The sequence below is a fragment of the Pygocentrus nattereri genome, chromosome 7 (assembly GCF_015220715.1).
Source record: "Pygocentrus nattereri isolate fPygNat1 chromosome 7, fPygNat1.pri, whole genome shotgun sequence".
Taxonomy (NCBI): domain Eukaryota; kingdom Metazoa; phylum Chordata; class Actinopteri; order Characiformes; family Serrasalmidae; genus Pygocentrus; species Pygocentrus nattereri.
In genome coordinates, this window is record NC_051217.1 from 16033082 (window position 1) to 16050458 (window position 17377).

Here is a 17377-nt window from a genome sequence, read left to right on the forward strand (position 1 = left end):
GCATTTTAGAGAGGCAAAGTCTCTCAGAAGCGAAGATAGGTGTCAAAACATTGTGGAAAAGTTTCATAAAAATGTACCTCAACATAAAGTTGTGAAGACCTTGGATATCCTACCATCTATAGTATATAATATCATGAAAAGATTCAGAGAATCTGGAGAAATCCCTGTGCACCAGGGAAAGGCAGACGGTTAATACTGGATGCTTAGGATCGTTGTGCCCTCTGACGGCACTGCATTAAAAACAGGCATGATTCTGTACAGAAAATCATTGCATGGACTCAGGAACACTTCCAGAAATCATTGTCTGTGAACACAGTTTGCTGTGCAATCCACAAATGCAAGTTAAAGCTGTATTATGCAGAGAAGAAGCAATATGTCAACATGATCCAGAAATGCTGCCATCTTCTCTGGGCCAAAGCTCATTTACAATGGACTGAGGCAAAATGGAAAACTGTTCTGTGGTCAGATGAATCAAAATTTAAAATTCTTTTTGGAAACCACAGATGCTGTGTCTTCCACAAACTGTGCCGTAGATCTAATGTATCATAAAAAATCAAATTTAAATCAGTGGACCTGAAATGTTTGGCTGAAGAATCTAATAGATCTTTTTAAAGTGTGATTGGTCTTGAATTGAAATTTTAGCTCTCTGTGGTCATACATCATAATTCATTAATAATGCCTGCAAGTGTTCTGTATAAAAACAGGAAATAAACATGACAAACACATAAATATGTCCATGAATATTAATGGTCCAGAGTATGGAATGTGCCTGGTGAAGCAGTAGTATTTCTCACTGTTTTGGAGGCACTCAATGAACTGCTCATCAGTTTATGAAGTGGAATAAACTAAAGAAAAGACAAAAAACTAAGCACAAAAACTGTGTTCAGACACTAATACTGCACTCTACATGTACACAATCAATAAGTGTGTGTGTGTGTGTGTGTGTGTGTGTGTGTGTGTGTGTGTGTGTGTGTGTGTGTGTGTGTAAAAAACAAGACATTTATAATTAAAGTCATTAATACCTTGGAGTTCATTCCTTCTACTTTCACAGTAACATCAATAAAAGATGATGTTTTCATGTGTCATGCTGGCCTAATGAAACCATTGTAGTTATATAAAATGAGTTAATAAGATCGCCAAAGACTTTATTCAAACCTTTCAAGAAGTTTAACAAAAACACAAAACTTCTTTACCTTATAAAGCACAAAACTGCACATACAACTATTCATACATCAAAAAATCAACATGAGTGATTTCCTTTTTCTTCTTCTGTACTTTTGCATAAACATCATCCATATAAGGTTGTTTTGAATTGATCTTCACATCTGGGGGAAAAAAAAAATCCACTGAACACAGCTCCTCTGTCAGCACCCATTAAAGCAGTTGTTGAACACAGTTAAAGCCTTTTCCTAAAAGATGTACACTGTGGTCATGACTACAGGCATCGCCCCTTTAACATTTGTCATATTTCACTATGACTATGAAAATCCACAAAATATATACACATACCAGGGTGCTCTGCTAAGCTGTACACCGCACTGGTTTGAGCCAGACTGTACACTCCACTCTCAGCATAACTGGACAGAGAGAAATGAGTTTAATGAAAGATGTTTTTTTCACCAAAGTCAAGTTATGTGCACTTGCATCATGTTTGCATTGTCATTTCAATGTTTTAAGACTTTTGGATAAACCAGCATGCAGAGTTGTTACTTACCAAATATCTACTGAACTTGTGTAAACTGTGAATACATTAATATTAGAAATTAGATGTAGTATTACATTTCTCTATTAAACATGTGTATTAAAAAATCTGTTATACAGTCTCTTACAAAAATTCAAATAATGTAAATGTTAATTTACATTCATTATGCTTCATACTTTACTAAAATATGTCCAAATTAATTTTTCTCATATGCAAATTTATGAGATTTCGAATGTCTGTAAAAATTTAAATTCCAAATTTTCTTTCCAAATTAGATGTTCTGTGAAGAAATTAGCTTTTAGCTGACACAGAGCAGTTTATGCTCCCTACACCCCCAAACCCACACACCCCATGAAAAAAACGAATTAAACAACTGACAAAACTGTACATACAAGTCATAAATTCATGTAAATTCCATGATGCTTGAGTAAGAGATGTTACCCTTTAATTCTGGTATTGTGGAATATTCACACGTGTCATGAAGGGATTCTTCTCTGTAAGTTTTATGACATAAAATAACAACATTTTACATTTTCAACCTTTTAGAAAGACAGCATTTTTACTGTAGATGTCATATACGACAAACTGTACCTGTTCACTGCCTGCATCACTTGCTCTGAGCCATTAAAATAGAGAGGAAAACAACATGAACATACCTTCCATGAATAATTCACAGGTCACAGTTAAAATAAAGCTTTTTGGGAAATTACCTTCACAGTAGCCTGTATTATCCTGTCCACTGAAACAGAGAGAAAAAAAAGTATTCATTTTTTATAAAGCATTAAATACAGTTTATAGAAATATTCTGACATGCTAATACAATGGTCCCAGCCCTGGTTCTGAACTTCCCCCATTCTGCATGTTTTGGGGTCTGAAAACACATCTGAGTTAACAAATTGGCCAATTGACAAGCTGTTCCGGAAATGGAGTGTGCTAGAGCAGAAAAACACTAAAATATGCAAAGCATAACTGAAGTTATTTATTGATTTATGTAAATTGATCTAAATTCATTTAAATATGTTGAACATCAAAAATGTCTTTCATGATACAGTTTCTGTTAGCTGACATGAGCATTTAGCTGTCCAATGGCATTGCATTGGCAGTGTTGTGTCATGGGGACAGACCAAGCTGATGATTGGGAAATGAGCATGACAAAATTTAAAAGAACAGTTAAATTAAAAATCAAAACAAATGTTTGATATAGAAGTTTGTTGACAGAATGAACAAAGAGCAATGTACAACAAGCAACACAGTTTATGCTGCAGAAAGAACACAGCTCCTCTAAAACTATTCAGAGGCAAGCTTTAACATCAAGATTTCTGAAGTTGCTGTAAGTATTGTTCATTGTACTTATTTACCCTCAGTAGCTTGGAATTAACAATGGAAATCTGATTGGGATGCTAGCAGAATTAGCATTATCCTCACAATAGCTAATGCTATTAGCATGACTGCATGAAAGTTGCTTTTAGTAAAGAAAATGTTAGTTGAATGTCTGTAATAAGATGAGAATTTCCTTGTTTGACACAATAGATAATGCTATTAGCATGAGCACAAATAGTTTCTGACAGTTATGCTTTTACATTGTTAGTATGAATGGATGATAAGTAGAACGGAAATTTCAGGATTAGGACTTTTTTTTGTTTGTTTGTTTGTTTTTGCTGAAGGATAAAGCCAGACTGCTGACCAGTAATTGTGGTTGTACTGTCAGTGGATATTGACAATATGCACACACATTCCATTAGGCTGAATCTGCACTCTTAAAAGTCATTAAAACAACATTATTGATTTCGTAATGAAAAATATTCATCACTCAGCGCTACTACAGGATCAGTTATGCTCCTAATTACATGATCAATTTACCTTTGTGCTTGTTTGTGGCAAAACTCTGCAACGACAGAAATGATAAACATGTTATTGGACATTCTTCTCACAAGATATTTACATGATAGAAAAAGGCTGGAGAAAGTTTCAGATGTGCTTTGCTCTGATGATCTGATGCAGTTCCTCTAAATTAACTCCAGTGTTTGTTGTAGGACACTGTTGTTGCTGCTGCTGCTGCTATTTTACTTTAAAAACTTGTTTGACTGGGATTTGGAGGGGGACTGTGCTGGTATGTGTTTCATATGTTTTGTTTTTTATATACTTTTACACTGACATCTCAGTCCTGCTTAGCAAAAATAATAAAGTAACACTTACCTGTAAACATTTTGGCTCTATTACGATACATTTCAACAGAAAGTATCACAACCAGGAGCAAAACAAGAAGCGTAATCAGCAGGTTTTTCAGATAATCTATTGGCAGAACACAGAAATAACACCCAAAACACATGAATCAGAAATGAGCATGTAACATTTCTTTTCCAGGGCTATTGGAAAAATGATTTCAGATTTCAAATTTTTACAGAGTCAGAAGATACTTTTACTAAAAGTTTATACTAAAATATCATGGCACACTAGTCCTTGGTTGGACTTCACAATATTTTTGAGATTAAGTAACTGAATATGTAGGCATTACAGTTGCCTCCTGAAGTTTTTGATAATTGCTTTATTGCAATTTAAAAGCTTTCTTTGATAATTCCACAAAAAATCAACAATGTCTATTGATAATCAAGCTTTTAACAAGATATGTTATTATTTATATGGTATATCAGTTATTTCCTTCTGAGACCTTGTTCTTGAGAAACTAATAATAAAACTAAACTAACCAAACTTTCCTAAGACGTGGTTATAATTATGTTTAGAGTTTTGCTGAAAAATAAACAAAATCATGAGGAAATAAACTGAGAATGAAAAAAAAAGTAAAACAAAGCCTCTCAATTTGAGTAGAACAGCCCAGAACAGATTTATAAAATGAACAACAGCGTAAATTAGCTCTAAATAAATATGACGGTATAATTTATTTTAATATTTGATCCAAAGGTAGCGGATATTATACTTAAACATTCAGGGGGTGTCTGTACAAAAATGAATAAGCTTAAGAAAGTCTATGAAACATTTAACTCTAATTGCTTTGGGAAATCTACCTCTGTCCATTTATATATTACAGGGTACTTAAACCACTGACCTTAAAATCTAATTCCTTGATAATTTATATCTTTATAATTTGATATAATTATAAAGAAAAAGATGACTTATCTCTTACCACTGTGCTGGATTTTCTGTTGAGGATGTTTGTCAGTAATGGATGATGAATTGTCTTCATTAAAAAGGAAAAAGTGAAAATCAAGTCATAAGAATATTGAGTCAAAAATCATTTTTGTCACCTACGCTTGAGTAATAGATGTTTGGAAATGGAAAAAATATTTTCATTTTTTTATTTGTTTAATTTACATTTGCATTCACATTAAGACTGCACAGTATACCTTGGCTTTCCTCATATTGATAAAAATAACCCATCAATTTTCAATGTAGGTATGAAAAATTTGTGTGATAACTGAAGTAAATCATGAGTGCCAAATTTTCTTTGTTAACCCTGTATATCAATAAAAAACAGTTGACTCACAATTCCATTACATACTGGGTCAATTCTGAAGATGGTACCAAAATTAGAAGTAATAAAAATGTTAGTACAAAGCTCTGTATTAATGTGATTAAAATTATGACAACTGGTGCGCATTTGTTGGAAGTATGGTAGAAAAGTAGCACCAACTCTGGTTTGAAATTGTTTGTTAAGGTACAAGTGTTTCACAGTGTCCTTTATACATCACATAGAATGTGGTTGTTTCATCTGTCCACCTGTCCAGTCATTCCCTTCATTTGTAAATGGACTTTGTCCTCCTCTACCTTTGGTTGTTTGCCTTGATCGTGCACCCATGAAATTAATCTAAAGGTTAATTCCATTTAAAACACTTTAACACCATGAAATAAACAAGAGTAGAACACTTATGGGGCATTTAGTGCTATGATGTTTTCCAGAAACTCACTTAATTAAACTTTACAGAGCGTCACTGACCAAACCTCAAGTTCACTTCTTGTGCCGTCACAATATTATTTGAGAAAACATAAGTTATGTGTCTTACCAGTGACCCAGACTTGGATTGTTTTTTGTCCTGGTTTTAGTGCTGATGCATTCAAGTTTTTCAGGGGATATTTGGTTAATGAGAACACACAGCTGTACTTTCCCGAGTCCAGCACTGAAACATTTTTCACAGTGAACTTGTGCTCATGTCTCTCTCCTAATAACTCCATCATCACTCCAGCACCATTTTTAAGCAAGTACAGGTGGAGCTGTTTATTTTCTTTACTTTTGTCAAAGTCGATGCACGTTAACTGCATATTTTCTCCAGCTTTCACAGTGGAGTTTCCAAAAATTTCTGCTGGCCAGAAGTCAGGATGACCATCTATTCATCAAAAGCAATAACATGATATATTAGTTCTGATATATATTCTTGAAATGAGTAAAAAATATATACAAGTAAAATATATTTCGGTTTACTTGCTGAGATAATAAGATAATGCAATCAGTGAAAGAAAAAGAAAATAAAATACCTTTCATTGGAGATACTGTCATCATTACTATAACATCTTCACCAGAAAAAAAAAAAAAAGTTTTTTACTTTGATGAAAAAAAGCTGATCAAAGATGTTTAATTTGCTAACAAAGCTTATGTATAACTAATTAGTCAATTTACTTTGCATAAAACTTGTTTCAGTGAAAAGCTATTAATTAAAGTTAAGATAACTTACATATTATGAGGCTCCACGTCTCCATCACTGACTAAATCAGTCACACGAACTTCAGATTATTGTGTGCTACTGTAGCCTGACCATGCAGTTGTGGGTGAAACGTCATTAACCACACTGTAACCCAGTTCTTCTTATTGGACAGTGAAAGCACCAAGCTATTGAAGCAGCTCTCTGGAATGTCAACTGTTCTGTCATTTTTTGAGATTTCTGTTATAAGAGCTTTATTATTGTTTGAAATGTGATACATTACAGTATCTATTTTTAAGTAAGTACATTACCAACCTGCACATTAAAAGACGTTACAACTTAATTTTTCTTGCAAAAAGGAAGCCAATATATTTGATAGATTTTATTCTACTTAATGTGCCAACACATACATTTACTTGCAATTATACTGGAAATACATGCAACAGCAAGTCAAAGCATTGTTAACATTGGCAAAGGTTAGCAAATTGCTCTTCACATTTAAGCTCAGTATAACTCTTTATTCTCATTTATCCATCACTAATCAGTGGATTTCAAATACTTCTGTATTTTGTCTTATTGTGCTTGTTTGTATTTACATATTTACATATATAGCTGCAGATTTAAGAAGGTGGATTGTAAGACTGCAATGTTTAAACTGCATATTCATTTTACATGGTGCTTCTGAAGAGCTGTTGAGGTGAGGCCTGTTTTGTTTTCTCACAGGGTTTGATTCTCTTTATCTGTGTTGCTATTTAAAGACTAGGCTCTGAAACTGAAACAGAGTGTTTATTATCAAAAGTACATGAGACAGCTAATAGGGCTGTTTTTACTAATAAGCTGGGATGCTGTACAAAATGTAAATGAAAAAAAAATGCAAATTTTATTGTTTCTTGAAAAATATGTGTATATTTAGAATATGAAAGCAGCAACATGTTCCAAAAAAGTTGTGACAGGGGCATGTTTGCCACTGTGTTGCATCACTTCTTCTTTTAACAACACTCTATATAAGTGTTTGAGAACTGGGGAGAAAGACTTCTGTAGTTTTGAAAGTGAAATGTTTTCCTTTTCTTACTTCACATAGGATTTCCTCTGCTCAACAGTTTGTGGTCTCCTTTGTCATGTTTCTTGTTTTGTATAGTGCCCAATGTGGGTGACAAGTCTGATCTGCAGGCAGGCTAGTTTAGAACCTGAAATTTTCCATTATAGAGCCATGCTGTAGTAATATGTGCAAAATGTGGTTTTACATTGTTGTGCTGAAATAATCAAATCCTTACCTGAAAAAAAGACATTGTCTAAATATTAACATTTTGTTCAGCATTAATGGTACCTTCACAGATGTGCCAGTCACACATACCATGTGAACTAAAGCACCCCTATACCATCACAGATGCTGGCTTTTGAACTGTATGTTGATTACAAGCCTGATGATCTTTAGTCCGGAGGACACAGTGCCCATGGTTTCCAAAAAGAATTTAAAATGTTGACTATCATTATGTGTGGAGGCCAGAGAGTGGCATCTCTGCTATTTGCAGATGATGTTGTACTTTTAACTGGATCGCATGAATGCTTCCAGCGCTAACTGGAGCTGTTGGTATGCAGATCAGCACGTACGGGGACAAGACCCTGGGGTTGGCGTAGCACCCACCAGTGAGATTATATCTACAAGTTGACCTGCGGATGGTTTGGGGTCACTGGGAATGAGCTGGAGGAAGTTACAGGGGACAGGGTCATCTGGGATTCTCTGTTCTCCCAACTGTTACTGCGACCTACCATTGTTTTTTTATTATTTTCAAATAAATATAGGGGGCGGCATGGTGGCATAGTGGGTAGCGCAGTCGCCTCACAGCAAGGAGCGCCTGGGTTCGATTCCCCAGCCGGTTGACCGGGGTCCTCTCTGTGTGGAGTTTACGTGTTCTCCCCGTGTCTGTGTGGGTTTCCTCCAGGTTCTCCGGTTTCCTCCCACAGTCCAAAGGCATGCAGTCAGGCCAATTGGACATGTTAAATTCCACCTGGGTGTGAGTGACTGTCTGTGTCTGTCTGTCTGCCCTGCGATGGACTGGCGACCCATGGTGTATCCTGCCTTCCGCCCAATGACTGCTGGGATAGGCTCCAGCATCCCCCCACAACCCTGACAGAGAAGCAGCTTAGAAAATGGATGGATGCATGGAATAAATATAGGGTTTAAAAGATTTGAACCTTATTAGATTTTGTTTTCATTTATTTTTTGCATAGCATCACAACTTTTTTGGAAATGGGGATGTATTTGATTAAATTTACTTTACTCAACTTAAATAAGCCAAATGTAAAAGTTGAACTTGAAACTGAACACAGCATTTTTGCAGAAACATTCAGTCCAGGCCTCTTTTTAATTAAGAATTTATGTTTCTGTCCTGTGACCTACACACACATGTGAATGATGATGTTTTATTACATGATATTGGTCTTTCAGACCTTAACTGAACCTAAAACTAATGCATGTAATTGAATCATGCGCTCTGATAAAGGCACTGTAAATGATTTGTCCCTCAACAGACCCAAACTGCATGAAACACTGAACGACACAGACAGAGTAAAACTCGTGTTTAATTTAGTCCACTTTAGCTATTGCAGTCCACCATAGAACCAAAATTTAGAGGTAAAATATCACAACAAACAAACGGTGGTGCAGTCTTTAAAGAAGAACTGGGTATGAAAACAGCCTGATCTTCTTAAGAGATGTTAGCTGCGATTTGAGGCTACACCTATTGAAGCAGCATCAAAACAAACACTGATACTGTTCATGATCAGGTTCAGAGGTGGATAGAGGAGCCTATATTTATACTCACATTAAAGTATTGATGTTTTCATTAAAATAATTAAGTAAAAGTACCTTCCCCAAAACAGCTTCAGTAGAAATACAAAAGGAGGAGGGTGAAAATCTACTTAAGTACTAAATAGTTCTTCTTCTGGAATAGTTAAAATTTCTTACTAAGTCCAGTCCAGCAACTGAAGATTGTACAGCACTGTTCTTCTCTTTTTGTCATTCTTTTGGTCTAAAATACTAAGCTCCAAAGTCAGAGATGTAACCCATCACAAAGCAGTACAAATATTGCCACCATCAAATCATATTTAAATTATTTTTTTTAGCCTAGATTTAAAAGGGGCTGATGTGTTCACTTCTTCTTCTCTTCCTAGTGAGATTCTGTTCGGTTGTCTTTTTAGGTCCAGTTAGGAGACCATTACAATAATCACTCCTGCTAGAAATAAAGGCATGGATGAGTTTCTCCACTTCTGCTTTAGTCATAAAATCTCTACTTTTGTTGATGTTCTTAAGGGGATAAAATATTGATTTAATAACTGCTTTGACATGACTGCTAAAACTGAGACCAGATTTCATGAGTACACCAAGGTTACTTGCTAGTTCTTTAGATTTTAGGGCTCTTGGATCCAAATAGGGAGCTATAGTCTGTGCGTCTCATTGCTGTTCCTGAATATAATCTTCCCTGTTTTATCTTTAGTCAACTGCAGAAAGTTTTGTCCCGTCCAGTTAGTGATGTGCTCATGGCTCTCACAAAATGAGTTAAGGTGAATATAGTTGTTAGGGGAGAGGGCCAAGTATATCTGAGTATCATAGCTGTGATATCCCATAGTCTTGTAGTATTTGGCCAAGAGGAAAAAGTACATATTTGGGGCAGTCGTGGGCTGGAGGTTAGGGAACTGACCCTGGGACCAGGAGGTTGCTGGTTTGATCCCCAGCGCCAAAAGTTCATGACTGAGGTGTCCTTGAGCAAGACATCTAAACCCCAATTGCTCTCTGGGTGCTGTGGATAGGGCTACCCACCGCTCCGGGCAAGTGTGCTCACTGCCCTCTAGTGTGTGTGTGTATTCACTAGTGTGTATGTGGTGTTTCACTTCATGAATGGGTTAAATGCAGAGGTGGAATTTCCCTGTTTGTGGGATTTAAAAAGTATCACTTAACTTAAAGAAGCATGGCCCAAAAATTTAACCGTTGGGGATGCCCCAGGTCACTGTCACGCTCTCAGAAACATTATATTCTTTCTCAACAAAGTAGTCGCTTTCTTGCAAATATGAACTGAACTATTTCAGGACAGTTCCTGAAAGGTCAACCCAATTCTCATGTCTGTCTACAAGAATTTTATGCTCAGTGTTATCAAAGGCAGCGCTGAGATCAAGCAGTAGTACAACAGATATTACAGTCTTTGTTTAAAAGAATGTTACAAATTACCTTTTAGCAGTCTCAGTAATATGATTAGGCTGAAATTCAGACTGAAATTTGTCTAAACAGCTATTTAAGGACAGAAAGCCTGTAAGTTCCTTGAAGACAATTCTCTTAATGATTTTTCCAATGAAAGGTAGACTTGAAATTAGTCTGTAATTACTCAATAATGACGCTTCTAGATTTACATTTTTTAAGACTGGCTTTACAACTGAAATATTTAATGTCAGGGAAGAATATGTTAGGAATATGTTAGATATATTAGGGGAAAAATAATAAAGTGGGATGTCATAAAATGCTACTCTGTTTATAAGGGATGCATATTTTAGGCCCTCCTATGCATGCATAAAGGTCAGTGATTTGGATGGGAATTCAGACATCTTCAGGATATGTTGATGTTTAATTCATTAATGTTTGCAAATAATTGAGTAGGTAGTAAACAAGAAACATTCTTAATATAATAACATAGTAGGTCCTTTATTTAAAAATTCTGTGATTACATAAATGTACATATACTATACTATACTTCAGCACTGATGTAAAAGCCAGATACCACGCTCAGGCCTGTCAGAGCCACAAAGTGAGTGCTCATTTGACTCAAAACTATATATAATGGTAAATGTGAGAGTAACAGAGCACCAGCATTCTTCCATAATATCCGACTAATAAATACACTCACATGTATTTTAGCTGTTGCAGTGTGAAAACAACTGAACCAAATGAAAAAGATGCAATATCATAAAAACCCAAGCTTGAACTGAATATGAAAACAACCCAATGTTCTTCAAAGTTTTGATATCTATAAAAGGTAGTTTTACTTTGCACGTTTGTGGTCTCGTTGCATTTTGCCACCTTTCTTGTCGTGAAATGAATTTTACCCCAACACTTTTGAGGGTGTGATACAGTCCTACATTTATTTATTTCATATACATTTGAAACATGTATCAGCATTAGAAATAAAGCAGAAATATATAATTAACAGAAGCCTCAGCATCTAAATATAATAACATTTTCTCAGTATTCAGTGTGTACACCCTTTTGCTTTATTATAGCTTGAATTCAGGAGACTTGCTATCAGTTTTTCAAGATATCTGCAGGAATATTTTTCTACATCTCAAAAGTTCAGTCTTAGAAGCTGGTTGCATTTTTTTCTGTTCACCAACACAGCAAGTAATCCAAGTAATCCCAATTACCCCAGTTTTGGGGTTCTAGTACAAACTGTCTACTTTTTTTTTGTGTAGTTCCGTTTCTCAGTAATGGCTCCTTCAACAGCCGAGTCATCAGCTAATAACTATTTTCTTCTCACAGTGGAACCACATACAGAAACACATGCTCTAAGTACTGTTTGTCTGAAGGTAACAGTTTTGGTTTACTAAGTCTTGCACTCTTAAGCCACAAAGAGCTTCGTAACGTAATGTACACATAAAAAAAGTAATATATTTAAATATATAGTGTGATTAATATTAAATATTATTACCCACAAATGCAAAAGTAAGAACAATAAAACTTTAGACACTAAACATATGCAAAGCTCCTGTGTCCAAAGGTAGAACACTCCAGGGTTTAGATGCATGTACAGAAAAGGCCAGGTCTCCTCGTTTAAACTTGTTTTTGGAACAGCTAGAAGTCTCTAACTAAATGATGAGCTTTACATAAACTTTACTGATCCTACAAAAAATTATTGATCATTTAAATCCAGACTTGTTACTGTTTTGCTTTAATTCAGTGCTAGAGTTTCTCTGCCTTGTTGAGTAGACATCAAAAACCACGACCAAGCATGCAAATATGAAGACACCACATGAAGCTAATAATCTTATGAAATTAATCTGCCATTGTAGATCTGAAAAAATGAGCAAGAGCATTTGTCAGTGACAGTAAAAAGAGTTTCCTTCTGTAAATAGTGTATACATGTTCAATGTACCTTATAGTTTGTAAACTATATGCTATATGTTAACTATATGTTATGTGGATTATGCCATTCTTATGATAATTTAACAAAACAGTGGATCTAGTTCTTAATCCTAAAGGAATTCCTGAATTTATTGGATGACTGTGCTGGCATGCATATCATATTTCTTATTTTTCAAATTTCCTTACATTGACATCTCAGTCCTGCTTAACAAAAATAAAATATGAATAATAAAAGTAATACTCTGTTATAAATGTTCTGGCTGTAATTTGGTACATTTCAAGAAAGAATATCACAACCAGGAGGGCTAACTAGGGATCACAAAACACAGGTGGAAACACAGGTGAGAACAATCAGGGGCGGAGTAACCAAACAAGGGGCCGGACTGGGATCAAAACAAGAAGCACATGGACTAGACCAAAACAAACATACATGGAAGATCAAAAGGTAAACAAAAAGCACATCAAAAAGCACGGACTGGGAGGGGCCAATCGTGACACATATAAAATATGATCAGTTATTAACACAGGAATCAGAAATTACCATGTAATATGTCTTTTTCAGGACTGTTTTTAAAACCTATTTCATATTCTATTTTTTTCCAAATCTAAAGATAACTTTTACTAAAAAAGTTAATTAAACTTAATGTTTATGCATCATAGCACACCAAAGCTCAGCTGAATTTCCAAATATTGATCAGATTAAAAAACAATGAATACACTGAATATGTGGCATCTTACCAACAGCTTCCTAAATGTGCTCAGTTACTTGCAACACAAACTGACCAAAGGTTACTAAGGCCAGGTTAACTTCATGTCTAGTTTAGAGTTTATATTCTACAAACATCTTAAGGAAATAAATTAAGAATGACAAAAATGTGACTAAAAATAAAGTTGAACATTTTAACATGATCAAGATAAACGCAGCCACTCATTTGACTAGAACAGCTCCGAACTGATGCATTTAGCATTAGCACTAAATGCTTTTGGAAAATCTGCCTCAGTCCATATATATATATATATTAGAGGGCACTGACTTAAACCTCTAATCTTAACATCTAATTTCTTGATGATTTATACCTTTGTTATTTAATATGATTATAAAGGAAACATGACTTGTATCTCTTACCACTGAGCTGGACTTGGCCATCATTTTCTTCATTTGTGCTCATATTCAGAGGATGTTCTCCATTAAAAAAGAAAACAAAAAATAAGATAATGTCATAAAAATGATGAGTCAAAAATAGTTTTGATGTTTGGAAATGATAACTATATTTAATTTATTTCATTTAACACATTCACATTCACTTCAAGACTGCACACTATGTTGATAAGGCATGTTGATAAGAATAACACACCAATTTTCGATGTAAAATATTATTTGTAAATAATAACCGGCAGGACTCTGTCCTGCTCTAAATTCTCCATTTCACAGTTTGAAGTAAACGAGTGTAGAACATTTATGGGACATTTAGTGCTATGATGTTTTCAATAAACTCACTTAATTAAACTTTACAGAGCATCACTGACCATCAAGTTCACTTCTTGTGCCATCACAATTTTATTTGAGAAAACATAGGTTATGTGTCTTACCAGTGACCTGGACTTGGATTGTTTTTTGTCCTGGTTTTAGTGCTGATGCATTCAAGTTTTTCAGGGGATATTTGGTTAATGAGAACACACAGCTGTACTTTCCCGAGTCCAGCACTGAAACATTTTTCACAGTGAACTTGTGCTCATGTCTCTCTCCTAATAACTCCATCATCACTCCAGCACCATTTTTAAGCAAGTACAGGTGGAGCTGGTTACTTGATACACTTTGGTCAAAGTCGATGCACGTTAACTGGATATTTTCTCCAACTTTCACAGTGGGCCTTCCAAAAATTTCTGCTGGCCAGAAGTCAGGATGTCCATCTATTCATCAGAAACAATAACATGATATATTAGTTCTGATATATATTCTTGAAATCAGTAAAAAATATCTACAAGTGGCTAAAAAAAATGTTTGTAACTTTGATGAAAAAAGCTGATTAAAGATACCTTTTTGCTAACAAAGCTTGTAAAGGAATAATTAGTCAATTTAATTTGCAAGAGATGTTTGGAAATTATACATATATTTAATTTATTTCATTGAACACATTCACGTTCACTTCCAGACTGCACACTATGTTGATAAGGCTTGTTGATAAGAATAACACACCAATTTTTAATGGAGGCATAAAAGATTTTCTGTGATTACTGATGTAAATAATGACTACCAAATTTATGGGTGATTTTAAAGTGTTTCTTTGTTAACCTTGTACATCAATAAATAAACAACTGACTCACAGTTTCATTATATACTCGGTCACAATCTCAAGATAGTACCATTATTCTAAAGTAATGAAAAGGTCAATAAAAAGCAGCGTTTTGATGTGATTAATACTGTGACAACAAGCCTGCATGTCATGGACGTATCATAGCACTAAAAGTTTTGAAAGCAAAATAGGACATTCAAATGACCAACTTTTGTTTGACATTGTTTGTTAAGGTATGATTGTTTCACAGTCTCTTTCATACATCACATAGTATGTGGTTGTTTAATCTGTCCACCTGTCCAGTCATTCTCTTCATTTGTAAATTGACTCTGTCCTGCTGTGCTGAGGGTTACAGACATGTTTGCCATGATCATGCACCCATGAAATTCTCCATTTTAAAGATTTTAACACTGTGAAGTAAACAGGAGTAATCACTGACCACTGACCAAACCTCAAGTTCACTTCTTGTTCCGTCACAATTTTATTTGAGAAAACATAGGTTATGTGTCTTACCAGTAACCTGGACTTGGATTGTTTTTTGTCCTGGTTTTAGTGCTGATGCATTCAAGCTTTTCAGGGGATATTTGGTTAATGAGAACACACAGCTGTACTTTCCCGAGTCCAGCACTGAAACATTTTTCACAGTGAACTTGTGCTCATGTCTCTCTCCTAATAACTCCATCATCACTCCAGCACCATTTTTAAGCAAGTACAGGTGGAGCTGGTTACTTGATACACTTTGGTCAAAGTCGATGCACTGTAACTGCATATTTTCTCCAACTTTCACAGTGGGGCTTCCAAAAATTTCTGCTGGCCAGAAGTCAGGATGACCATCTATTCATCAGAAACAGTAACATGATATATTAGTTCTGATATATATTCTTGAAATGAGTAAAAAATATCTGCAAGTGGCTAAAAAAAATGTTTGTAACTTTGATGAAAAAAGCTGATTAAAGATACCTTTTTGCTAACAAAGCTTGTAAAGGAATAATTAGTCAATTTAATTTGCAAGAGATGTTTGGAAATTATACATATATTTAATTTATTTCATTGAACATATTCACGTTCACTTCCAGACTGCACACTATGTTGATAAGGCTTGTTGATAAGAATAACACACCAATTTTTAATGGAGGCATAAAAGATTTTCTGTGATTACTGATGTAAATAATGACTACCAAATTTATGGGTGATTTTAAAGTGTTTCTTTGTTAACCTTGTACATCAATAAATAAACAACTGACTCACAGTTTCATTATATACTCGGTCACAATCTCAAGATAGTACCATTATTCTAAAGTAATGAAAAGGTCAATAAAAAGCAGCGTTTTGATGTGATTAATACTGTGACAACAAGCCTGCATGTCATGGACGTATCATAGCACTAAAAGTTTTGAAAGCAAAATAGGACATTCAAATGACCAACTTTTGTTTGACATTGTTTGTTAAGGTATGATTGTTTCACAGTCTCTTTTATACATCACATAGTATGCGGTTATTTAATCTGTCCACCTGTCCAGTCATTCTCTTCATTTGTAAATTGACTCTGTCCTGCTGTGCTGAGGGTTACAGACATGTTTGCCATGATCATGCACCCATGAAATTCTCCATTTTAAAGATTTTAACACTGTGAAGTAAACAGGAGTAATCACTGACCACTGACCAAACCTCAATTTCACTTATTGTTCCGTCACAATTTTATTTGAGAAAACATAGGTTATGTGTCTTACCAGTGACCTGGACTTGGATTGTTTTTTGTCCTGGTTTTAGTGCTGATGCATTCAAGTTTTTCAGGGGATATTTGGTTAATGAGAACACACAGCTGTACTTTCCCGAGTCCAGCACTGAAACATTTTTCACAGTGAAGTTGTGCTCATGTCTCTCTCCTAATAACTCCATCATCACTCCAGCACCATTTTTAAGCAAGTACAGGTGGAGCTGGTTACTTGATACACTTTGGTCAAAGTCGATGCACTGTAACTGCATATTTTCTCCAACTTTCACAGTGGGGCTTCCAAAAATTTCTGCTGGCCAGAAGTCAGGATGACCATCTATTCATCAGAAACAATAACATGATATATTAGTTCTGATATATATTCTTGAAATCAGTAAAACATTATACAAGTAAAATATATTTCGGTTTACTTGTTGAGATAATAAGATAATGCAATCAGTGAAAGAAAAAGAAAACAAAATACCTTTCATTGGAGATACTGTCATCATTACTATAACATCTTCACCAGAAAATAACAGTAGAAAAAAATCTTAAAGAAAAGAAGGAAAAATAAAAGGTTTGATGGCTAAAAATAAATTTTTATAACTGATGAAAAAAGCTGATCAAAGAAGCTTAATTTGCTAACAAAGCTTGTATAAGATGAATTATTCAAATTAATTTGCACAAAACTAGTTTCAGTGAAAAGCTATTAATTAGAGATAACTTACATATTATGAGGCTCCACATTTCCATCACTGACTAACCCAGTAACACTAACTTCAGATTATTGTGTGCTACTGTAGCCTGATCATGCAGCTGCTGGCTGAACCTTTATTAACCACACTGTGACCAGCCCAGTGCTTCTTATTGGACAGTGAAAGCACAGGG

The 17377-nt window shown here is 34.9% G+C and overlaps 1 protein-coding gene across 4 annotated transcripts; it reads right to left on the minus strand.

Annotated features, from left to right (window-relative positions):
* Nucleotides 1-1110: 1110 nt before the first annotated feature.
* Nucleotides 1111-17287, minus strand: LOC108431287. 4 transcript variants are annotated; one of them, XM_037539809.1, is made up of 15 exons: nt 17218-17287; nt 16974-17009; nt 16506-16826; nt 15289-15609; nt 14072-14392; nt 13608-13664; nt 4845-4898; nt 3899-3994; nt 3563-3587; nt 2413-2441; nt 2294-2318; nt 2144-2196; nt 1715-1739; nt 1510-1577; nt 1111-1325 (listed from the first exon to the last, which is right to left on the minus strand). In XM_037539809.1, the coding sequence occupies exons 1-15, from the start codon at nt 17240-17242 to the stop codon at nt 1222-1224; spliced, it is 1560 nt and encodes a 519-aa protein (XP_037395706.1). In that variant the 5' UTR covers nt 17243-17287; the 3' UTR covers nt 1111-1221. The 4 variants fall into 4 exon arrangements, with proteins under 4 accessions (XP_037395706.1, XP_037395705.1, XP_037395707.1 ...); XM_037539808.1 differs by having other exon boundaries at nt 16974-17039; nt 17218-17279; XM_037539810.1 differs by lacking the exon at nt 16974-17009 and having other exon boundaries at nt 17218-17273.
* Nucleotides 17288-17377: the final 90 nt, after the last annotated feature.